This window comes from Cetorhinus maximus, chromosome 18, assembly GCF_964194155.1.
Source record: "Cetorhinus maximus chromosome 18, sCetMax3.hap1.1, whole genome shotgun sequence".
Classification (NCBI taxonomy): Eukaryota; Metazoa; Chordata; class Chondrichthyes; order Lamniformes; family Cetorhinidae; genus Cetorhinus; species Cetorhinus maximus.
This window is the reverse complement of record NC_135896.1, coordinates 43,496,231-43,517,345: the sequence shown is the minus strand read 5'-3', so window position 1 is coordinate 43,517,345 and position 21,115 is coordinate 43,496,231. Positions and strand designations below refer to the sequence as shown.

Genomic DNA, 21,115 nt, shown 5'->3' with positions numbered 1-21,115 from the left:
TGACTGCTACGCCCTGATGTCTGCGATAACCTTGGCAGGTGTCCTCTGGTGGCCCAAGGCCTGGAGGGCCCTGGCCTGATAAGGATCTCCTGCTCAGGGGCAGATGCACCCTCCTCGGCCTGAGCAGCTGGAGTGGATGGGGTCACAGGTCGAGGGGATTTGGAGCAGCTGGACACCTTTGGAGTGTCCTGAGTTGAGGCACCCGAGTTGTCCAGCTGATGTGTGTGCCTGAGGGCCCCTTCCTGACTCCTTGAGGAGAAGGAGCACCTGGAGGGAAGTCAAGGTACCTTATCCCCTTCTCACCTAAACACTGATGATGCCCACCAGTGTGTGTGGCCATGGGGTCCAGGGCCTAGCGCAAATCTGACAAAACCTGCTGGGCCAAGGTCTCCATGGTGGTCGTCAGTCTTCCCATGTTGACCTCGAGGCGCTCGCATGTCGGAGCCACGACATCAGACAGAATGTGGACAGACTCCTCCATCCTTCACTCCAATCTGCTGAGTGACTGCTGCATCCCTGCCTGATGTTCCACTGCCTGTCTTTGCACCTCCAGCATTGAGTTGGTGGCCACTCGCAGAGGATCATCACCTGACTTGGACTCAGCAGGTGGCTGGTCTCCAGCAGATCTCTGAGTGCCTGGGAGTGGGGCTATTCCTGCCTGCAACTGCTGCAGGGACATGTGAGTGAGGTGTTCTCCAGTAGGCGACCCTGAGCCTAATCTAGAGCTATGACCCACTGAGGTATGTGTTTCTGCGCTAGTGGAGGGTGCATTGAGCACAGTCACGGTTCGTCCTCGGTGGCTTCCTGAGCTTCTTCGTCCGAGGTGATCTGTGGGGTTGGGACTTACATTCCTTGTCTGCCTATATCTGCTGGTGCCTATAAGAGAAGAGAGTTTTAGTTAATGAGCAGGCAGATTACAAGATTGCATGTCACTCACTGTGAATGTCAGGACATGATGAATTCATGGAGGTGTCATCCGTACAAGGTTGCTGGGACAAGCCAGTCTCTCCTTCCCCACAGGAGCAATCCCTGTCCTCCCCAGCCAGCTCGGTAGCATCCTCCTCAAACTAGGTGAAGGGTACAATGTCAGACATCCCTTCCCCGGTCTGGAATCTTTCCCATCTGTTGTGAGCCGGCTTGCCCTGGATGAAGACAACAGAAAGGAATGTGATGAGAAGGGATGGAGCAGAGGTTGGGAAAGGTGCATGCCCCCTGTGTATGCTGAGCCCTCCCCAGAAAGGGCTGGGATGGAGTGTGAGCAGCATGATAGATGAGATGTTGGTGATGTGAAAGTTTCTGTGAGACAATCAGTGGTGAAATGTGTCCCCTGCTAATGGCTGCGTGAAATTCCTGAAGAGAGTAGCCCTTTGAGTACATGATGCCACAATGAGAGTTTGGTATTGGAGGGAGTTGAAGGTTGCGTGGTGCAGATCAAATCATTCATCCTCTTCCTGCACCGGATGATGTTGCAGGTGCAGTGGCCAGCCGAGCTGACATCCTCAGCTATGGCCTCCCAGGCTGGAGAGCTGAGGCTTGTGTGCTTCGTGGAGCCATCCCTGGGATAAAGCACATCCCTATGCTGTTGCACTCCTTGGATCAAGGCCTTGAGGGCGTCGGGGAAGAAGCAGGGTGCAGCCTCCTTCTTCTGGTTGCCAGACATCTCTCTGGGTCTCCGGGAGACAGCTGGGCTGGAGAGAGTGAGATGTGTGCGCTCGGGTGGTGTTTAAATATGGTGGCTGGATCTATGACCCCATCAGGTAATGGTGGAGCCAAGTGACACAGAGAGATACTCGCCTGTGCATAATTAATGAGCTTCCAAGCGCTGAATCGGACACAATTTCCCACCATTCCAACCAGCAGGATACGGCGTGGAACCGACCCACCACGGCACTTAGTTTCAAGAACAGAAAATACTGCCCACTGCTCTAGCTGGAATTGGCAAACTTGGCACAAAACAGAGAGTGAACTTGAAATTTTCAGTATTGTGGTATATAGTGCATTACCCGCAAAGGCATCAGGAAGCGAAATCTTGTTAAAATATCAGGATATTGCTAAAATGTAAGCAGTCAACTTTGTTACAGTGTAGTTGCAGTGCTCTTTTTAAAATATTGCTTCAGCTATAATGAACATTTCACAGGTATGAAGTTATCAAAAGGGGACTTGAAACTTAAGATTTAGTCAACTGCAGTGCAGCAGCGGTCATTGTCTCCACATTGCGTGATGAGTTAGGCCGTTCAAGTTGATGAACAACATTTTCACTAACTAGGAATTTAATTGTTCAATTATCTTTCCAGTACTACAATAAGCAGCATTATTATAAGCAGTATTAAGTAACTTCCAACTCTAATGTGACTACTCTGTGTTTGTAATTCAGGCCATTCTTTATTCTGCATTGCCTAGAACAGGGTTTGGAAAAACATCTGTCTTGAGGGTATTTTTGCAGAATTTTTTTAAACTGTATACCAAGAGGCTTTTGCCTTTATATAGTCTAACTATGGGTAACACAGAGTGGCTTTGTCACACCACCAGCAAAGGCTGGATAATGAGGAAGCAAATTGCTGTTGCAGAATTTTTGGTGTCCCTCAGGGTACTGTCCTAGGCCCAAGCATCTTCAGCTGCTTCATCAATGACCTTCCTTCCATCATAATGTCAGAAGTGGGGATGTTCGCTGATGATTGCACAATGTTCAGCACCATTCGCGACTTTTCAGATGCTGAAGCAGTCCATGTCCAAATGCAGCAAGACCTGGGCAATATCCAGGCTTGAATTGAAAAGCGGCAAGTAACATTCACGCCACACAAGTGCCAGACAATGAACATCTCCAACAAGAGAGAATCTAACCAACACCCCATGACATTCAATGGCATTACCATCATTGAATCCCCCATCATCAACATCCTGGAGGTTCCCATTGACCAGAAACTGAATTGGACTAGTTATATAAATACTGTGGCTACAAGAGCAGGTCAGGTGCTAACACCTGTGGCGAGTAACTCACCTCCTGCCTCCCCAAAGCCTGACCACTATCTATAAGGTACAAGTCAGAATGTGAAGGAATACTCTCCACTTGCCTGGATGAGTGCAGCTCCAACAACACTCAAGAAGCTTGACGCCATCTAGGACAAAGCAGCCTGCTTGATTGGCACCCCATCCACAAACATTCACTCCCTCCACCACTGATGCACAGTGGCAGCAGTGTGCACCATCTACAAGATACACTGCAGGAACCCACCAACGCTCCTTAGACAGCACCTTCCAAACCCACGACCGGACAATGGCAGCAGATGCTTGGGAACACCACCACCTGGAAGTTCCCCTCCAAGCCACACACCATCCTGACTTGGAAATATATCACCATTCCTTACTGTCACTGGGTCAAAATCCTGGAACTCCCTCCCTAACAGCACTGCGGGTGTACTTGCAACACATGGACTGTAGCAGTTCAAGAAGACAGCTCACCACCACTTTATCAAGGGCAATTAGGGATGGGCAATAAATGCTAGCCAGCGGCGCTCACATTCCATGAATGAATAAAAAAATCTTGAAACCTAAAGGATTGAAGACTTTTAAGTGTCATTTTTATTGTTTTGCATCTGTTATATTCTTTTCTTCTCCTCCACTTCCCACCTTTCATGACTCTTTATATGTACAAAGGTACTCTGCCAAGCTGCAAGTATATCTGCAGTTAGGCAATGGTCATTAATGCTTAACCATTAATCCATGATTCCTATATACACAACTGCAACTGACTTATGATAATATATAGTAAACCCTGCTTTAATATTACAAAAGGGGAGAATTATCAACAAAACAAATAACAAGTGTCAGAGTTTAGATAACCTACATATCTCTAAAAATTAAACTATATTTTATTTTTCAGCAACTCAAACATGCCAATCTTGTCAACTTGATTGAGGTATTCAGAAGGAAACGAAGGCTTCATTTAGTGTTTGAATACTGTGACCACACTGTGTTAGATGAATTGGATCGATACCCCACAGGGTAAGTAACATTGATTGTGGTGCAGAGTACACCTGGCGGATTGTAATGTACACAGTACACCTGATGTGAACAGAAGTAGAACATGGCATTCCAAGTTTGAAAACTACACTTTTAGTGGTCACTGCCCTGATTTTGAGATCTATAGCACTGATTCCTTCTTGGCACTAATTGTAGTGCCCAGACTAAAATCATTAATAGCAGTGAGGAGGAGAGTGGGAGAAGCAATGTAGTCATAAATGGAGTATTTTTAGGGCAGAATCTTCTGTTTGGCCTGCAGGGGTGGGCCCTGCACGCTGACGCGTGAAATGACGCACAGTGATGTCGGCTGTGCGTCCCAACGTCACCATGCATCATTCCGATCTTTTGCTCACCGGGTGTGCACCAGAGTCGGCTGTGTGCCCACCGAATTGCCAAAGGCCTGTTAAGGCCATTAGTAAACTAATTGAAGTAATTGTCAGGGCTGCCCGTCCAACCTTAAGGTTGGTGGGCAGGTGAAGAGCCCAGGTGGCTTTCGCATTTTTCATGAAACCTCATCCACGGGCGGATGAGGTTTCATGAAGGATTTATTAATGAAATAAAAATTTTAATCAAAATTCATAAACATGTCCCAGACTGTCACATGAGGGGAGAATAATCTTTTTTTCAATAATTCATTAAGAAATTAATCTCCCTGAGGCAGCCCCGTCCCGCAGGGAGATTTCTGCGCTCTTTCGTACAGATGTGCGAAAGAGCGCAGGCCCCAACTCCACCCCCCCCCCACACACACACACACACACACACACACACACAGGTAGTGCTGAGCAATTCTGAGTGTGCGTCGGGCGGGCCAGTCACCACCCGCGATCAGCTGCATGCCGCCATTTTACATGGCCTGTCCACGTAAAATGGTGGCGTGCAGGCGGTGATCGGCTCTTCCCACACCCGCTCCCGATCTGCCCACCCAACGGGGAGAAAATTCTCCCCTTAGTGTTATTCACAATGTCAGCTCAAAATCTATTTTACATTGAGAAGTAGTCAAACTTTGCTAACTTTTCTTCAGAATTATGCTAATAAAAATAGATGAATAATACATAACTCTTCAGAACTATCTAAAGGCAAAATAATTTTATGCAATATCAATTACAGATGATCTCAGAAAAGTCTGCTCAGTAGTTAGTTACAAATAGTTTGCTTAGCAGATATTTTTAATGCTCTAAAGCAGTACATTCTATGAATTACTTTTTGAAGTATAATAACATAGGCAAACAAAGTGGCTAATTTATGCCACAGAACCCCACAAACAGCAAATGTAAATTGAAGCTATTCATTTATATTTTCAAGTACTGCCTTCACCGAACAAGTATTAGACAAAAAAAGATCGTTTTTTAAAAAATATTTTTTTATAACACTTTTTATGAACAATAAAACTACTCTGTATGTTCACACATTTAATGTACATGGTCAAAATCACATCTGGGATATATGCATTTCAGTCGAGAAAATGTTACTAACTTGAGTCACTGAGTATGTGGTAAACATCAAATCTGCAGGACTTACTGGTTTTCCACATCTTTTTTGCAAGTTGCGCATCATCTGTTTTTGACTTATTGTTGTGAGCTATGACTTTATTGTGAATATTTCACTGAACCCTTCATTCAATAAACATGCATTATTGATTAATCTATGTTGTTCAAAGCGGCTAGAAAAATAATAATATCCATTTTTAAGCACTTGCCCCTCCCTTACCAGACTTTTTGTTAGATTCATGTGTACTTCCATTCCTGACAGATCTTATAAAAGCTGATGAAACCACAGTCCCTTTATTCTCAGGCTTATTAAAGTGGAAAATGGGTTCTTTAAAAACAGTTGCTTATGAGTGTTGTTTTACCTTGTATATTATTCACTACTAAATCTCTGTGCCAAATGTAAAATCACTAACAGTAAGTAGAAAGGGAAGGAAAAATGTTTAATTTTTTGCAAAATTTTTTTGCATTATTTTAATAATGATTTTCTTTATCTTAGGATACCAGATCACTTGGTGAGGAGAATTACTTGGCAAACACTACAGGCTGTGAACTTTTGCCATAAGCACAATGTAAGCTCACAACCTACCTTTGTATATGTGAAGCATTTTACAATTCATCAAACAGTGCACCGAGTGTACTATTTTTACAATGCTGATTAATTTTCAGAATGCTTAAAGCTTTTATTTGGATTCATATGCTATAATTAAATAAGCATATTTGAAGATCGCTGAAAAAGATTGCTTTGACAGCATGTCTCTTTTTCAGCAATATTTGAAGACCCTAGAATGTGGAATTCCTCATTCGTCCTAAGGCTGGTGTAAAAAGAAACATACTCAATCTACTAAACTATTAAATTACTTTTGATAGTTTACTTTCAACTGATAATTGACAGTACTTCGTATAAATATATAAAAACAATCAAACTAAACAGGCCATTAATTGGTTTCAGCCTTTGCCTAAGCAATCTAAACCCTGTTCTATTCAATATAAAGAGTAGCTCAAATATAAGTGACTTTAAATGGAAGGTATATATTTATGTCACTAGATGGCTTGAGTATACATTACAGAACAAATTTGTATCATCTGTTTTTGTCAGCTGACACAGTGGCTGGGATTTTCCGTCCCCTCCCGGCACAGGGATCACCTAGTCCCGCCAAAATGGACTTTTGGCAGGGCCGCCGAATCTCCCGCAGCAGGTGCTGCCATGACGGGGCCAGAAAATCCCGGTCAATATGGTTTACTCAATAAAGTATCATGGTAAAACCACTTGTAGTATAGCATCATATAAAATGAACATATGGAGTCTTTTTGGGAAAACCTTTTGGTGTACAGTAATCCACCAGATGTTGTTTTATACTAGCTTGAAGTCAAATTTTGCAGAAAGTTCCTTTCGCATTATTTGGATTGACTTTCAGCCTTCAAGATGAATCAAATGGTAAAACATTTTTTAAAAAGCAGTAAAAAATAGATGGCAAGCCCAAAGGCAAAATATATTAAAATAACACATTTCTGAGAAGGAGTTATGGGGAATATAATTAAAAATTGGTTGTAAGGTCAGTATCTATAATATTATCAAATTCCCCAATTGAATTAAAGCTTTTTAACACTCAAAAGATGTCTTTTATGGTGTCAAGAAGTTAATTAATCTACAGTTTATGTATAGTCTGGCATATTTTAGCCATTCATGCAACTGTTTAGCATCTTTGAACTAATCACTTTTTTGATTATATTTACTTGTATTTTTGCAGTGTATACATAGGGATGTAAAACCGGAAAATATCTTAATTACAAAGCATCACGTCATTAAGCTTTGTGATTTTGGTTTTGCCAGGATATTAAGTAAGTGAAAGTCCTATATTTTCAACAGATATTTAATGGTTAATTGTCAATTTTACCATTTGTACAACAAAAGTAAAATTTATGGCAATTGTTTAGCAGTTTTTAAGTGACATTACAGTCATGTTAACTAAAAACAGAGAACTGTCTCAGTGATTGATTGCACATTGTACACAAGATTGAGGATAACAGATGCTATATTTCACAACTGGTTATGAGTTCATTACAATACCAACTAAAACTTGCATTTATATGGTGTCTTTAACATTGTAAAACATCCCAAGGTGCTTCACAGAAATATTATCAGACAAAATTTAACACCAGACCTCATAAGGAGACATTAGGATAGATAACCAGGAGCTTGGTAAAAGAGGTAGGTTTTCAGACACTTCATACAGGAGGGAATCTTAGGATGGGAATTCTGTAGCTTAGGGCCTATACAGCTGGAAAAAAAAAACAATGACTTGTATTTATAAAGCACCTTTAACATAGAAAAATGTCCCAATATGCTTAACAAGAGTGATATCAATAAAAGAACATCTTTAACTGAGCCATAGGAGGAGGTATCAGGACAAACAACCAAAAGCTTGGTCAAAGAAGTAGGTTTTAAAGGAGGAGAGAGAGGCAGAATGATTTATGGAAGGGATTCTAGAGCTTCAAGTCATGGTAGCTGAAAACAGTTGCCAACAGTATGGCCAAGGATACGAGGGATTCACAGGAGACAAAAATTGGAGGAAAGCAGGGCTCTCAGAGGGTTGTAGAGCTTGAGGTTACAGAGATAAGGAGGAACAAGGCATGGACGGATTTGAACACCGGGATGAAATATTTAAATTTGAGTCGTTGCTGGCCAAAGATCCAATGCGGGTCAGCAAGTACAGGGATGATTGGTGAACAGAACTTGGTGTGAGTTAGAATACAAGCGCAGAATTTTGGATGAGCTGAAGTTTGCGGAGGGTAGTGACAAGAGACTGGAGAGCATTGGTCTCGTCAAGTGAGATAACAAAAGCATAGATTAAGGTTTTAGCAGCAGATAGGCTGAGGCAGGGGAGCAGATGGGCAACATTACAGTAGTGCAAATAGGGAATCTTGGTGATAGAGAAGATATGGGGTCAAAAGCTCAGCTCAGAATCAAATGGATGTCAAAGTTGTGAACAGTCTGGTTCAGCCTCAGACTGAGGTGGGAAGGGGAATAGAATTGGTGACTTGGAAAATGAGTTCATGGCAGGGGCTAATAACAATGGCTTCAATCTTCCTAGTATTTAAATAGGGGAAATTTCTGTGTATACATTACAATATTAGACAAACAGTGTGATAAATCTGATTCAGTGGAACAGTTGAGAAAGGTAGTGATGAAAACAAAAAGTTGTCAACACAGTAGTTCACTTGAACTGCCTTTTCCAGGAACTAGTTTATTGTTTTTCTTTTCCTCATTACTTTCCTTGTATAAAGCACGACGTAAACAGTGAAAATCTACACTTGTGTAGTGATGTTCGGGTTACTCCTTTGTAGCTTGGTGCTGTGTGCGCAACCAAAGTAAAGTAGACTGTCTGCACACACGTGGAATCTAGCACTGTTATTGGATGATCTCATTGAGGCGCAGCATGTAGATGTGAAATAGGTGGGCTGAGGGGGAGAGGGGGTGGGGTAGTCGAGGATAAATCCTTGGGGATCTTCAGAGATAATGGTTGAGGTGCAAGAAGAGAACTCATTACAAGGAGATTCTCTTCTCTGTATTCAGACATTGGTCCTATCACTAATAATGCATGGTTTTCTATTACATGGAGATACCCAAAATGTAAGCATTTATACAGTACTAAATTTGTGTTTCTCCTTGAAATATATTGGGTCCTGGCTTCCATAAAAGATGGAGCAATATTGACATCTGTCTCTCATCCCATTGAAATGGCACCTTGCTAGAAATATCTTATAATCCTGTGGAATGTTTTCATATCGGACTTTCAAAGAATAATATCGTAGAAATTTATGGCACAGAAGGAGTCATTTGACCCATTGCGCCTGCACCAGCCGAGAAAGAGCCAGCCAGCCTAATCACACTTTCTAGCTCTTGGTTATGGCACTTCCAAGTTCATATTCAAATATATTTTTAAAATGTGATGTTTCTTCCTCTGCCACCCTTTGAGGCAGTGAGTTCCAAACCGCTAACATCTTCTGGATGACAAAAATTCTCAGCTCCATACTAATCTTTCTCTCAATTATTTTAAATCTATGCTCCCTGATTTTTGATGACTTCTCTGCTAAGAGTCTAATGAGAGTAAATAATATTAGTAAAGGCAAAGTACTAATACTGTTACTTATTAAATTAATGAACTAGATAAACTTTATAATACAAGTCTTTAATTCATTTCTGTTAAGTTTAATTACTTAATAAGTGGAGAGATAGAATGCACATCCTGCGCCATGTGGGAACTCAACCATATGTGCAGGAAGTGTCGTCAACTGGAGAAGCTTTGGGTTTCCGAGTTTGAGCAGCAGCTGGTGTCAATGTGGTGCATCTGTAAGGCTGAGAGCAACCTGAATTACAGGTTTCTGGATGTGGTTACCCAGTAGCTTAAGGGTGGTTGTAGGCAATGAGGGAATGGGTGATAGTCATACAGTTAAGGAGGACCAAGCAGGTGGTGTAGCAGTTCCCTGAGTGTATCTCACTCTCCAATATGTAATCAGTTCTTAATTCTGGTGAGGGCGATGGTTCATCAGGGGAGTGCAGCCAGAGCCAAGTCCACAGCACTACATGTAGCTCAGCTGTGTAGGGTGGGAGGTAGAAGATTGGAAAAGCAATAGAGAAAGGAGATTCTATAGTTAGGGGATTAGACTGATGTTTCTATGGCTGCAAACATGAATCCAGGATGGTATGTTACCTCCTTGGAGGCAGAGGGCATGGCTGGGATACTAAATTAATACTTTGCATCAGTTTTTACTAAAGATATAGTGAAAGAGGAGGTAGTTGAGAAACTGGATGGGCTAAAAGTTGTTAAAGAGGAGGTATTAGATAGGCTGGCTGCACTTAAATTTGATAAGTTACCAGGATTGGTTGGAATGCATTTAAGGATACTGAGGGACATAAGGGAGAAAATTGCAGCGGCATTAATCATAATCTCTTGAGATACAGGGATGGTTCCAGAGGACTGGAGAATTGCAAGTGTTATACCTTCGTTTAAAGAAGGATGCAAGAATAAGCCCAGCAACTACAGGCCAGTCAGTTTAACCATGGCAGTGGGAAGCTTTTTAGAAACAACAACCTGGGGCAAAATTACCAGTCACTTGAATTAATGTGCATTAATTATGGAAAGCTAGCACGGATTTGTTAAAGGCAAATCCTATTTAATTAATTTGACTTTTTTTTGATGAGGTAATGAAGGGTTGTTGAGGATAATGTGGTTGATGTGATGTACATGAGCTTCCAAAAGGCATTTGATAAAATGCCACATAACAGGCTTGTCAGCAAAGTTGTAGCCCATCAAATAAAAGAGACAGTGACAGTATGGATAGGATGTTGGCTGAATAACAAGAAACACAGAGCAATGGTGAATGGTTGTTTGTCAGGCTGGAGAAAGGTTTCTCAGGGGTTTGTACTAGGACCACTTTTTTTCTTGATCTAGACTCAGGTGTATAGAGCTCAACTTCAAAATTTGAAGACAATACAAAAATGAGGAAAATAGGGATAGATGTCAAGAGGATATAGACAGGCTGGTGGAATGGGCGGAAACATGGCAGATGAAATTTAATGCAAAAAAGAATGAAATGTTATATTTTGAGAGGAAGAATGAGGAGAGGCAACACAAAATAAAGGGTACAATTCTAAAGTGAGTGGAGGAACAGTGGTACCTGGGGGTAAATGTGTACAAATTGTTGAAGGTGGCAAGTAGGTTGAGAAAGTAGTTAAAAAGGTATATAGGACACTGGACTTCATGAACAGGCATCGGGTAAAAAAGCAAGGGAGTTATGATGAATACTTAAAACTTAATAAACACTTAAGACTTCATAAAACACTTGTTCAGCCTCACCTGGAGTATTATATCCAGTTTAGTGCACCACACTAAGGAAGGATGTGAAGGCTATAGAGAAGGTGCAATAAAGATTCCCAAGAATGGTTCCAGGAACAAGAGCTTTCAGTTACATGGATAGGTTGGAGAAGCTGGTGTTGTTCCCCTTAGAGGAGATTTGATAGAGGTGTTCCAAACCATGAGGGATCTAGACAGAGTAGATAGAGAGAAACTGTGCCCATTGGTGGAAGGGTCAAGAACCAGAGGACACCAGTGTAAGGTGAATGGCAAAAAAACCAATGGTGACATGAGGAAAAACATTCTTATGCAGCGAGTGGTTACTCCACTATTTGCAAGTGGGCTGGAGGCATATCCAATTGTGGCTTTCAAAAGGGGATTGGATAAGCAGCTGAGAAGAGAAAATTTGCAGGGAAATGGGACTAGCCGAGTTGCCCTTGCAGAGAGCTAGCACAGACACAGTAGGCTGAATGGCCTCCTCTGCTGTAACCATTCTATGTTTTTATACTAGAGAAATTAATGGGACTAAAAACTGACAAATCAACTGGATCTGACGGCTACATCCTATAGTCCTAAAAGAGGTGACAACAGTGGATGCACTCGTTGTGATCTTCCGAAATTCTCTAGATTCTGGAATGGTCCTAATGGATTGTAAAGTAACAAATGTATCACTGTTATTCAAGAAAGAAGTCAGAGAGAATGCAGGGAACTATAGGCCAGTTAGCCTGACATCGGTCATTGGGAAAACGTTGGAATCCGTCGCTAAGGATGTGGCAGTTAGAAAATTATCATATGATTAGGCAAAGTCTGGATGGTTTTAGGAAGGGGAAATAGTGTTTGACAAATCTATTAGAATTTTTTTGAGGATGTGTATGAGGATAACTGGCTGTGTAGATAACGGGGAACCAGTGGATGTAGTATACATAGATTTTCAAAATACATTTGATAAGGTGCCACATGAAAGGTTGTTGCACAAGATAAGGGCTCATGGGGTGAGATAATATATTAGCATGAATACAGATTGATTAAAGGACAGAAAACAGAGGGTAGGTCAGGTCATTTTTTGATAAGCTGTTACTAGCTGGGTACCACAAAGGTCAGTGCTGGGGCCTTGCCTATTTATAATCCAAGTTAATGATTTAAATGAAGGGACAAAGTGTAATGTATTCAAGTTTGCTAACAATACAAAGCTAGGCAGAAAATGTCTGCAAAGGGATATGGATAGGTTAAATGGATGGGCAAGAAGTTGGCAAATGGAGTATAGTGTGAGGAAATGTGAGGTTTAACTTTGGTAGTAAAAACAGAAAAACAAAATTTGTCAAATGGTGGGAAGCTATTACATGTTGGTGTCCAGAGGGATTTAGATATCCTTGTACAAGAAACATAAAGATAAAATGCAGGTACAGCAAGCAATTAGGAAGACAAATGATATTTTGGTCTTTATTGCAAGAGGGTTGGAGTACAACATTAAAAGTTTTGCTGCAATTGTACCACACCTGGAGTACTGTGTACAGTTTTGGTCTTTGTATCTAAGGAAGGATGTATTTGCCTTAAAGGAGGTGCATTGAAGATTCGCTAGATTGATTCCTGGGATGAGAGGGTTCTCCTATGAGGAGAGATTGAGTAGAATGGGCCTGTACTCTCCGGAGTATAGAAGAAGACAGCTGTTTCATTGAAATGTAAAACATTTGAGAGGGCAAACGCTGAGGGCTGATTTCCTGACTGAAGAGTCTAAAACTAGGGGGCATAGTCTAAAAAAAGGGGTCAGCCATTTAGGACTGAGATGAGGAGAAACTTCTTCACTCAGGTCATTGTGAATCTTTGGAATTCCTTATCCCCAGACAACTTTGGCTGCTTTGCTGTTGAGTATATTCAAAGCTGAGATCGATAGATTTTTGGACTCTGAGGAAATCATGGGACTCGGGGATCATGCAGGAAAATGGAGTGGTCAAGGTTTAGCCATGGTCTTATTAAATGGCAAAAACAGGCCCAAGGGACCATATGGCCTTTTCCTAATCCTATTTCTGATGTTCCTAAGGGAAATAGGTCCTTCCTATCCATTTTATCTAGGTTCCTCATAATTTTATGCACCTGAATTAATTGTTTTTCTAATGGCATAACTATACAGTAATTATACAGTAAGAACTAGTCAAAAATTCCCCTGCATGATGTGTTTTAATTCTAAGCTCAGAAAAAGAACCATTTATTAGCATTGATGTAAATTATCTTAATTTCGCATAACAACTTTCGTGAGAATGCTAAATTTGTGATTATTTTTATTTTAACAGCCTATTTGATTTGGAACCAGGTGCCAAGTTCTAAACCCCCACACCTAGTATATATTACTTGCCAAATTCACTGGTCAAAAGGCTTTGTAACTACTGTAGAACAAGAGAGTTGCTGTGAACTTTATTTTCAAAAAGAAATTCACTATTGGGAACAAATCCAATATTTTATGTACTGCTGTATCTTCGGTTTAAATTTTAAAAAAGTTCTTGATATGGAAAATGGAAAGAACAAAACTGTGTTGAAATGGACATTTCTCAATTAGCCAATTCCAAAGTTAAACAGTGGATAGTTACACAGTGGTGGTTTTAAGTATCACTCAAAGGTCTTCAGCCAACTTCATACATTCAATATATATTTTTTCGTCATGTGATATAGTATTTCTTTAGAAAATGACCCTTACTTTGATGAATTCATTTAAATACAAAATCAGATATGGAAGAGGAAAGCATTAATTAGGGGTGTTTGATTTTAGAAAAATATTTTGATTAATTGATAATATTTTTGTCTCTAGGTTAGAGGATTGTGAGGTTAAATCCCAGTCCAGAAATTAAGCACACAATCTAGGTTGGCATTTCAGTGCAATTCTAAACTATACCTTTAAAGATGCTATCCTTCAAATGAAACACTAAATTGAGGTTCCTTCTGACTGTTAAGGTGGACGTAAAGGGCTTAATTTTAACACCGTGCAAGTGGATGGGTTTTGAATGGGTTAAAATCAGGCCTAACATGTCCCTTCCAGGAGCAGAGTGTGTTTTCAATGTCTTGGTTAATATTACTTCCTCATTCAACATCACCCAACCAGATTAACTGGTCATTCATTTCAATGCTTTTCATGCAATTTTACTGTTCAAAACATAGCTGCTGTGAACACATACACCAGTAAAGTAACTGCAGTTTAAAAGTAATTCATTGTATTGAGCACTTTGGGAAATGCTAAGAGATGTGATAAGGCACTGTAGGATCACTGGTTTGTTAAAGTGATGTTTCTTCCCATAAAAGTAAGGTTTGGCTGTCTAAATTAATTCAGCGTTTTCTAGTTTCATGTTAAGGGTCTTTACATAATATTTGAAATATAGCCTTTTATTTTGTAGCTGGTCCAGGAGATTACTATACAGATTATGTAGCAACTCGATGGTATCGTGCTCCCGAGCTGTTGGTTGGAGACACACAGTATGGCCCTCCAGTGGACGTTTGGGCAATAGGCTGCCTTTTTGCAGAATTGTTATTTGGGGCCCCCTTGTGGCCAGGAAAATCAGATGTCGATCAGCTCTATCTGATTAGAAAAACACTAGGTGAGTACAGTATTCAAAATATTAAAAAATTACACTCCTTTTGCTTAAGTCGAAGTAAATTTTCAAATGATTCAACTTATCATTAGTAGAATTTGCAAAAAAGCTCATTTCTTATATCTTAGGAATACAGGTTTCATTTACACATTTAGGTGTCAGCTGTGGCTCAGTTGGTAGCATTCTCACCTCTGAGTTAAAAAGTTGTGGGTTCAATTCCCAATCCAGAGACTTAAACATAAAAATCAAAAACTGATACTTCAATGCAATAATGAGGGAGTGCTGCACTGTTGGAGGTACTTTCTCTCAGATGAAACCAAGGGCCTGTCTGCTCTCTCAGGTGGACGTAAAAGATCCCATGGCACTATTTTGAAGAGCCAGAGAGCTCTCCACTGTGTCCTGGCCAATATTTATTTTTCAATCAATATGACTAAAAGACAAGTTATCTAGTCATCATCAGTTTTTTTTGTGAAAGCTGGCTGTGCACAAATTTTCTGCCACATTTCCTACATTACAACAGTGACCACAACTTCAAAAGTACTTCATTGGCTGTAAAGTACTTTGGGACATCCTGAGGTCATGAAAGGTGCTATATAAATGCAAGGTTTTTTATTGAATAATTCCTTTTGGGTTTAAATGGCTTATGAACTATGACATACAAACCTATTTAAATTGATCTAAACAGCAATTTACATTTATGTAGCACCATTATTGTTGGAACATAATCCAAGGCATTTCATAGCAGCACAGGAAGACAAAGGTGGCATTAGGAGGAATACCTACAAGCTTAGACAAAGAGGCAGTTTTTAAGGAGAGTGTTAAATGAGTAGAGATTGCAAGGTGTAAGGAGTGAATTCCAATGTGGGGCATAGGTGACTGAAGGCATGGACACCAATGTTGAAACAAAGCTGAAAGGTGGTTGTATTGAGACTAGATCTGGAGAAACACGAGTTATTGAGCACTGTAGGGCTGGAGGAGGTTACAGAGACAGTGAAGAGTGAGGCCAAGGGGGAAGGGAAGTTGAACATTAGGGTGAGAATTTTAAAATTAAGGCGTTGGTGGATCAGGAGCCAACATAGGTCAGTAAACACAGGGGTGATGGATGAGCACAATCTAGTGTGGATTTAGGTACAGACAGCAAGGGTTTTAATGAGATCAAGTTTATGGGGTGCGGTAGATGGGAGGTTTGCCTGTAGCATGGACAAGATGCTACAGAGGTGGTAGTAGGCTGTCTCGGAAGCTCAACTTGGGACCAAATAGGATCGTAAGGTTGTGTGGTTCAGTCTTACTGTGGGCAGGGAGTAGGATGGAATCAGTGGTAAGTGAACAGGTTTGTGCCAGGGCAGAAGGCAATGGCTTTGGTTTTCCCAATTATTTTGACTTTTCACAGTCCTTTACAACTTGTAGCTCACATTATGATCAAAATTAAGTGTAACAAAGCAACAAGGGATTTGAAATGGGCTTAGAAATGAGTATACATAATCGTAATGTAAACATTACAATACTGAATGCATCTTCTGGTTTGAAAATATATCTGAATATTACTAGACCAAAGTAAGTTAAGTTTACAATTACAAATATCCTTGTGACACCATAATGTTTTAGAAAATCAATCCTGTATTCGTAATGGTAATTTTAAAAAAACGTTCTTCTGGCGTAAGCTTTTTTCCCTATCAGTTATCTTTAGCTTCGACAGCACCTTCCAACCCAGTGACCTCTACCACTTGTTGTATGTTGTTGTGGTTGTCTAAGGAAGAAGTTCAGAGGCATAGAGTCTAAACAGTAACTATTTATTATAGAACACAACTATGTACAGATATACAAGAAAGTAGGCTTCTTCAGTGCAAGCTATCAGCTATCTTCATTCAGGCTATTATCAGACTACTACTAGTCATGTGACTCCCTTTACATCACCATGTGGGCGGTATTGTTTCCCCGTTCCCACATTAACCTTTTCAGTCCTGAACACCCTAATAATACACCTCCTCACAAGTCTTTATCCAAATATATTTATATTTACATGCTACCCCTTCTCCTCGCAAGTCTCTGACTTCACAGATTTAAATAGTCTGGTGGTTTCACGACTCTCCCTGATCGTGTTCTTTTGAAGCTTGGAGAATTGGTGCTCTCAGCTTGGATTTCTTTGTACTAACCTGGCTGTTCTTCAGTAAAAGTTGCAGTATTTGGTGTTTTGTTTGAGATTTGACACTTGATCCTTTTCTTCCTCTCCTTGCTGTTGTACTTGTCCCTATCAACAGTTTCCTTTTCATGGTCTAATGCTATGGGTTTATCCCTTTCTTTACATTGACTATGTTCCCTATCCATGTTCATTGAATTGATGCTGGTTCTTTTTAAGGTTTTCGTCTGCTATGCTTTGCCTTTAGAGCAATGACTCCATGTAGCCCCTAGTTCCTGGAGTTTTGGGGAATCCTGGATTGTGGTCTCCTGAGGTGAGGAGATTAACATCTTGCTGTCTCTCCAATTGCAGTAGTCCCAATGTGGTAGGAAAGTCGGTATCCTCTAATGTAGAAGAGATGGACCTCATCCGATTCGGTTTTGTTTCTAGCTCTGAAACCATTTGGTTATTTGCACCTTGGGCCACCAGTTCTGGTGGATGGATTGATTTGGATGCACTCACTAAGGAGCCAATATTGACAGATGAATGAGGGATTGCCTCCCAGCATCTCCTATCACCTGGGTTCCGACTCCTAACCTCTCTGACGATTTGTCAAGTGATGAAGAGTCATGGTCGCGCTCAGATGCTTGTTCATCCAGCTGGCCCCTTTCCTCTTCAGGAAGAAGGTTACCTTCATCTGTTTGGAAAGGAGCTGGATTATCTGCCTAAGCAAAGTGTGTCGAAAATTCTGCAGTGACGTCCCAGTTGAGGTCATCAGCGCTGTTGGAGGGTCTCCAACTTGGTATACTCAATGACTGTCTGTTCCTTGACAACTTCCGCTGTTTTGATAAAGTTGAGAGTAACACAGGTGTCTTGGCTCAGCGGAGAAAATTCCTGATTGCAAATCACATATTCCATCTCTAGTATCTGCTTGTTCCCATATTGGAGATGATCTTGCAGCATGCCCATAACTAGTAGTCTGATCCCTCCCGGGCTATATAATAGGGTAAAGAAGTTGGGTAGCCATGGTTCTCTAAAAGACAACACTGACACACTTGCTCCTGTGTCTAATTTAAAATTAGTAATGTGCTCATTGATGCATATGTCAGCATTCCAGAAGGTAAATCTGGGATCTTTAATCTCACCTAGGTAACACTGTTGTTCTTCGTCTTGGTGTGACTCTTCTATTTCATTGACGGTTTTTTGTGTGAAGATTTGCTGGTGACCCTCTTTATGTTTAGAGGTTTTTGATCTGCACATTTTTGCAAAGGGTCCCAGCCTTTTACAGTGGAAGTATTCTGCCGTGCTTGCAGGACACTGTTCGCACCTGTGAGGCTTTTTGGTGCCACAGTGCTGGCATGGTTTACTGCTATCTTTATTTTTAACTACATACAGTCTTCTTTGCCCTGGAGTGTCTTCTGCATTTCATTGTTTTATGAGCTGTACCATCATTGTGGGTGTCCTGTACCAGGGTTTATCTTACCCTCTTAATATGATTCTATTTTGCAGATGGACTTCAGATTGTCTAACAATCTGTATCACCTTCTCCAAAGGTAAATCTTCTTTGGATTGAAGCAGGTCAGAAAGGGTATCATCAGTTGCCCCAACTACAGAGCGGTCTCATATTGGCTCAGACTTAAGATCACCATATTCACAGCCTTCAGCCAACCAATACAAATCATTGATAAAGGTGTCCAGACTTTTGGACACTCCTATTAAACTTTGCTCTTTCTAAAATGTTGCAACTCTTATGTTAAAGTAACTGTTAGAGGATTTTATGACATCTTCAAATTTGGCAGTTGATTCATTAATGCCTTGTCTGGCTATCACATCGTCAGTGATTGCACTAATTGAATGCAAAAATGTATCAACCTGCTCAGCCTCTGATTTACTATTTATTTCTGATGCAATTTTGTATCTTAAAAATCTCCTCCTCCATGATGCTCAATTCTGTGTCTGGTCTGGCCCTTCCATCCACCCAAATCGTTCTACCAAAGTAAATTTGAATCCATCACTGTTTTCCGTTCAGGAGAGGCATGCTTTAAATTTTTTAAATGGTGCTGCAGCAATCAAGTTTTCCCATGCTCATCAGGATTTTTCGGATACCCACCGTGGTTACTGAACTGTTTCAAACCTTCCCCAAATCTCAGGAAAAATCGTTAAAACAATCATTAAGGCCAGTTAGTTGCTTTGCTGTCGCTAGAGGATTGAATTTAGTAGCCATTTTTTTCTCTTTTTTTCACCACACGGTTGCCACGTGTTATGGCGCCGATTCTGGACCTGGGCTGTGACATGTTTTAAGCCATGCACTAAAAAATGAACTGTCTCCCAGTGCTGCCTGTTTCTGCACCTTGGTTAGAAGCTTTTTTTTAAGCCTTTTTAAAGTTTGTTCACCCTTCCTTGATGGTCACAATGTTCTTTGACTTCTTTTTGACTGAGATTTTCAAAGAACATCCATGTGCTACGGTGGAGTCCTCCTTGAGCTGCACAGTTGATTTCTTCTCTGCCTCCCAGCCTCCATGACTGTTATGGAGCTTTTCTGGTGATTTCCAGCTGTTTCGTTGAAGTCTTCTGTTTTGATGTGTTTTTTTTTCAGGTCTCGATGCAGATTTTTCAATTTTTATTTTTAGAGATTTCGGGATCCTTCACCTGCTGCCACCATGTTGTATGTAGTTGTGGTTGTCTAAGGAAGAGGTTCTGGGGCATGGAGTCCAAACAGTAAATATTTATTTTAGAACATAACTATGTACAGATATATAAGACAGTAGGCTTCTTCAGTCCAAGTTATGAGCTATTATCATTCAGACTGTGACCAGACTACTACTAGTCATGTGACTCCCTTTACATCATCATGTGGGCAGTACTGTTTCCCTGGCCCCATATTAATCCATGCAGGCCTAAACACCCTAAAACTGGAATCACATAGAGGAACAAAAGCAGCAGATGCATGGGAACACCACCACCTGCAAGTTCCCCTCCAAGCCACACACCATCCTGACATGGAACTATATCTCTGTTCCTTCACTGTCACTAGGTCAAAATCCTGGAACTCCCTTTCTAATAGCACCTTGGATGCTCCTATAACACATGGACTGCTGCGGTTCAATAAGGTAGCACACCACTACTTTCTCAAGGGCAATTAGGGACGAGCAATAAATGCTGGCCTAGCCAGCAGCATCCACATCCCATGAACAAATATAAAAAAAACTTTGAGGACAGGTTAATTGCCAAATGGTGTGCATGTGATTTTACTCTGTGGTTCCAACAGTGCCCTTTTTAAAAAAAAGACACCAAAACTGTCTAGATGCATCTTTTCCTTCAGATAATTGTTCTTTCCACCTTGATGCTCACTCCTTTCCCCCAATCTCTACAAACTTCTTTGGGAGACCTTGCGATCTCTGCTCAGTGACATTTGGGTTAGAAGCTGAAAAGTGCAGGACTCTAATTTGCAGTTGTGACATTCCATAGTGGTGAGTGTTAATGGGCTTGCATTGAGCTCCATTTTGTTACTCACAACATATTAAGTAATTTAACAGCTGAAGAAAAATTATATTCCAGAAGATAGTTGCCTGTACTAATGTCTTTAGGTATTTCTAAGATTATTATGAAGAAAGCTAAAGCCATCACTATCACTGTTAGTTAAAATGTTAATAGTTCCACTATCTTTACCCCTTGGCAAGGTAAGCCTATTTCCTCGAACATATTGCTAGCTTAGAATCTCAACTGAAAGAAATTTCCAAGTATTAAAGGACCATAGTCTCCAGAGTGACTCTAGACTGGGTCCTCAAATAAAAGGTCCTCCCCCCACACCTCCAGGAGTTTCTAACCTAACAAATTTATCTTATGATGGAACATACATTGAAGCATGTCTTAGCAGACCAAACTTTTAAAGTTTCCCAATACCAGCCCTTAGGATTAACTTAGATTCCTAAAGTGGTATGATGATAAGCATGCAGGTGCAGCAGGTGGTAAAGAAGGCAAATGGTATGTTGGCCTTCATAGCGAGAGGATTCGAGTACAGGAGCAGGGATGCCTTGCTACAATTATACAGGGCGTTGGTGA

General features: G+C 40.8%; 1 protein-coding gene across 2 annotated transcripts in view; it reads left to right on the top strand.

Annotated features, from left to right (window-relative positions):
• cdkl1 (cyclin dependent kinase like 1 (CDC2 related kinase)) overlaps positions 1 to 21,115 on the top strand; it is a 59,080-nt gene that overhangs the window by 22,237 nt on the left and 15,728 nt on the right. For both annotated transcript variants that reach the window (XM_078562554.1, XM_078562553.1), the window contains exons 2-5: positions 3,881 to 4,002; positions 6,004 to 6,076; positions 7,256 to 7,346; positions 14,743 to 14,943. In XM_078562554.1, the coding sequence (XP_078418680.1) occupies positions 3,881 to 4,002; positions 6,004 to 6,076; positions 7,256 to 7,346; positions 14,743 to 14,943 (487 nt within the window). The remainder of the gene's footprint in view (positions 1 to 3,880; positions 4,003 to 6,003; positions 6,077 to 7,255; positions 7,347 to 14,742; positions 14,944 to 21,115) is intronic.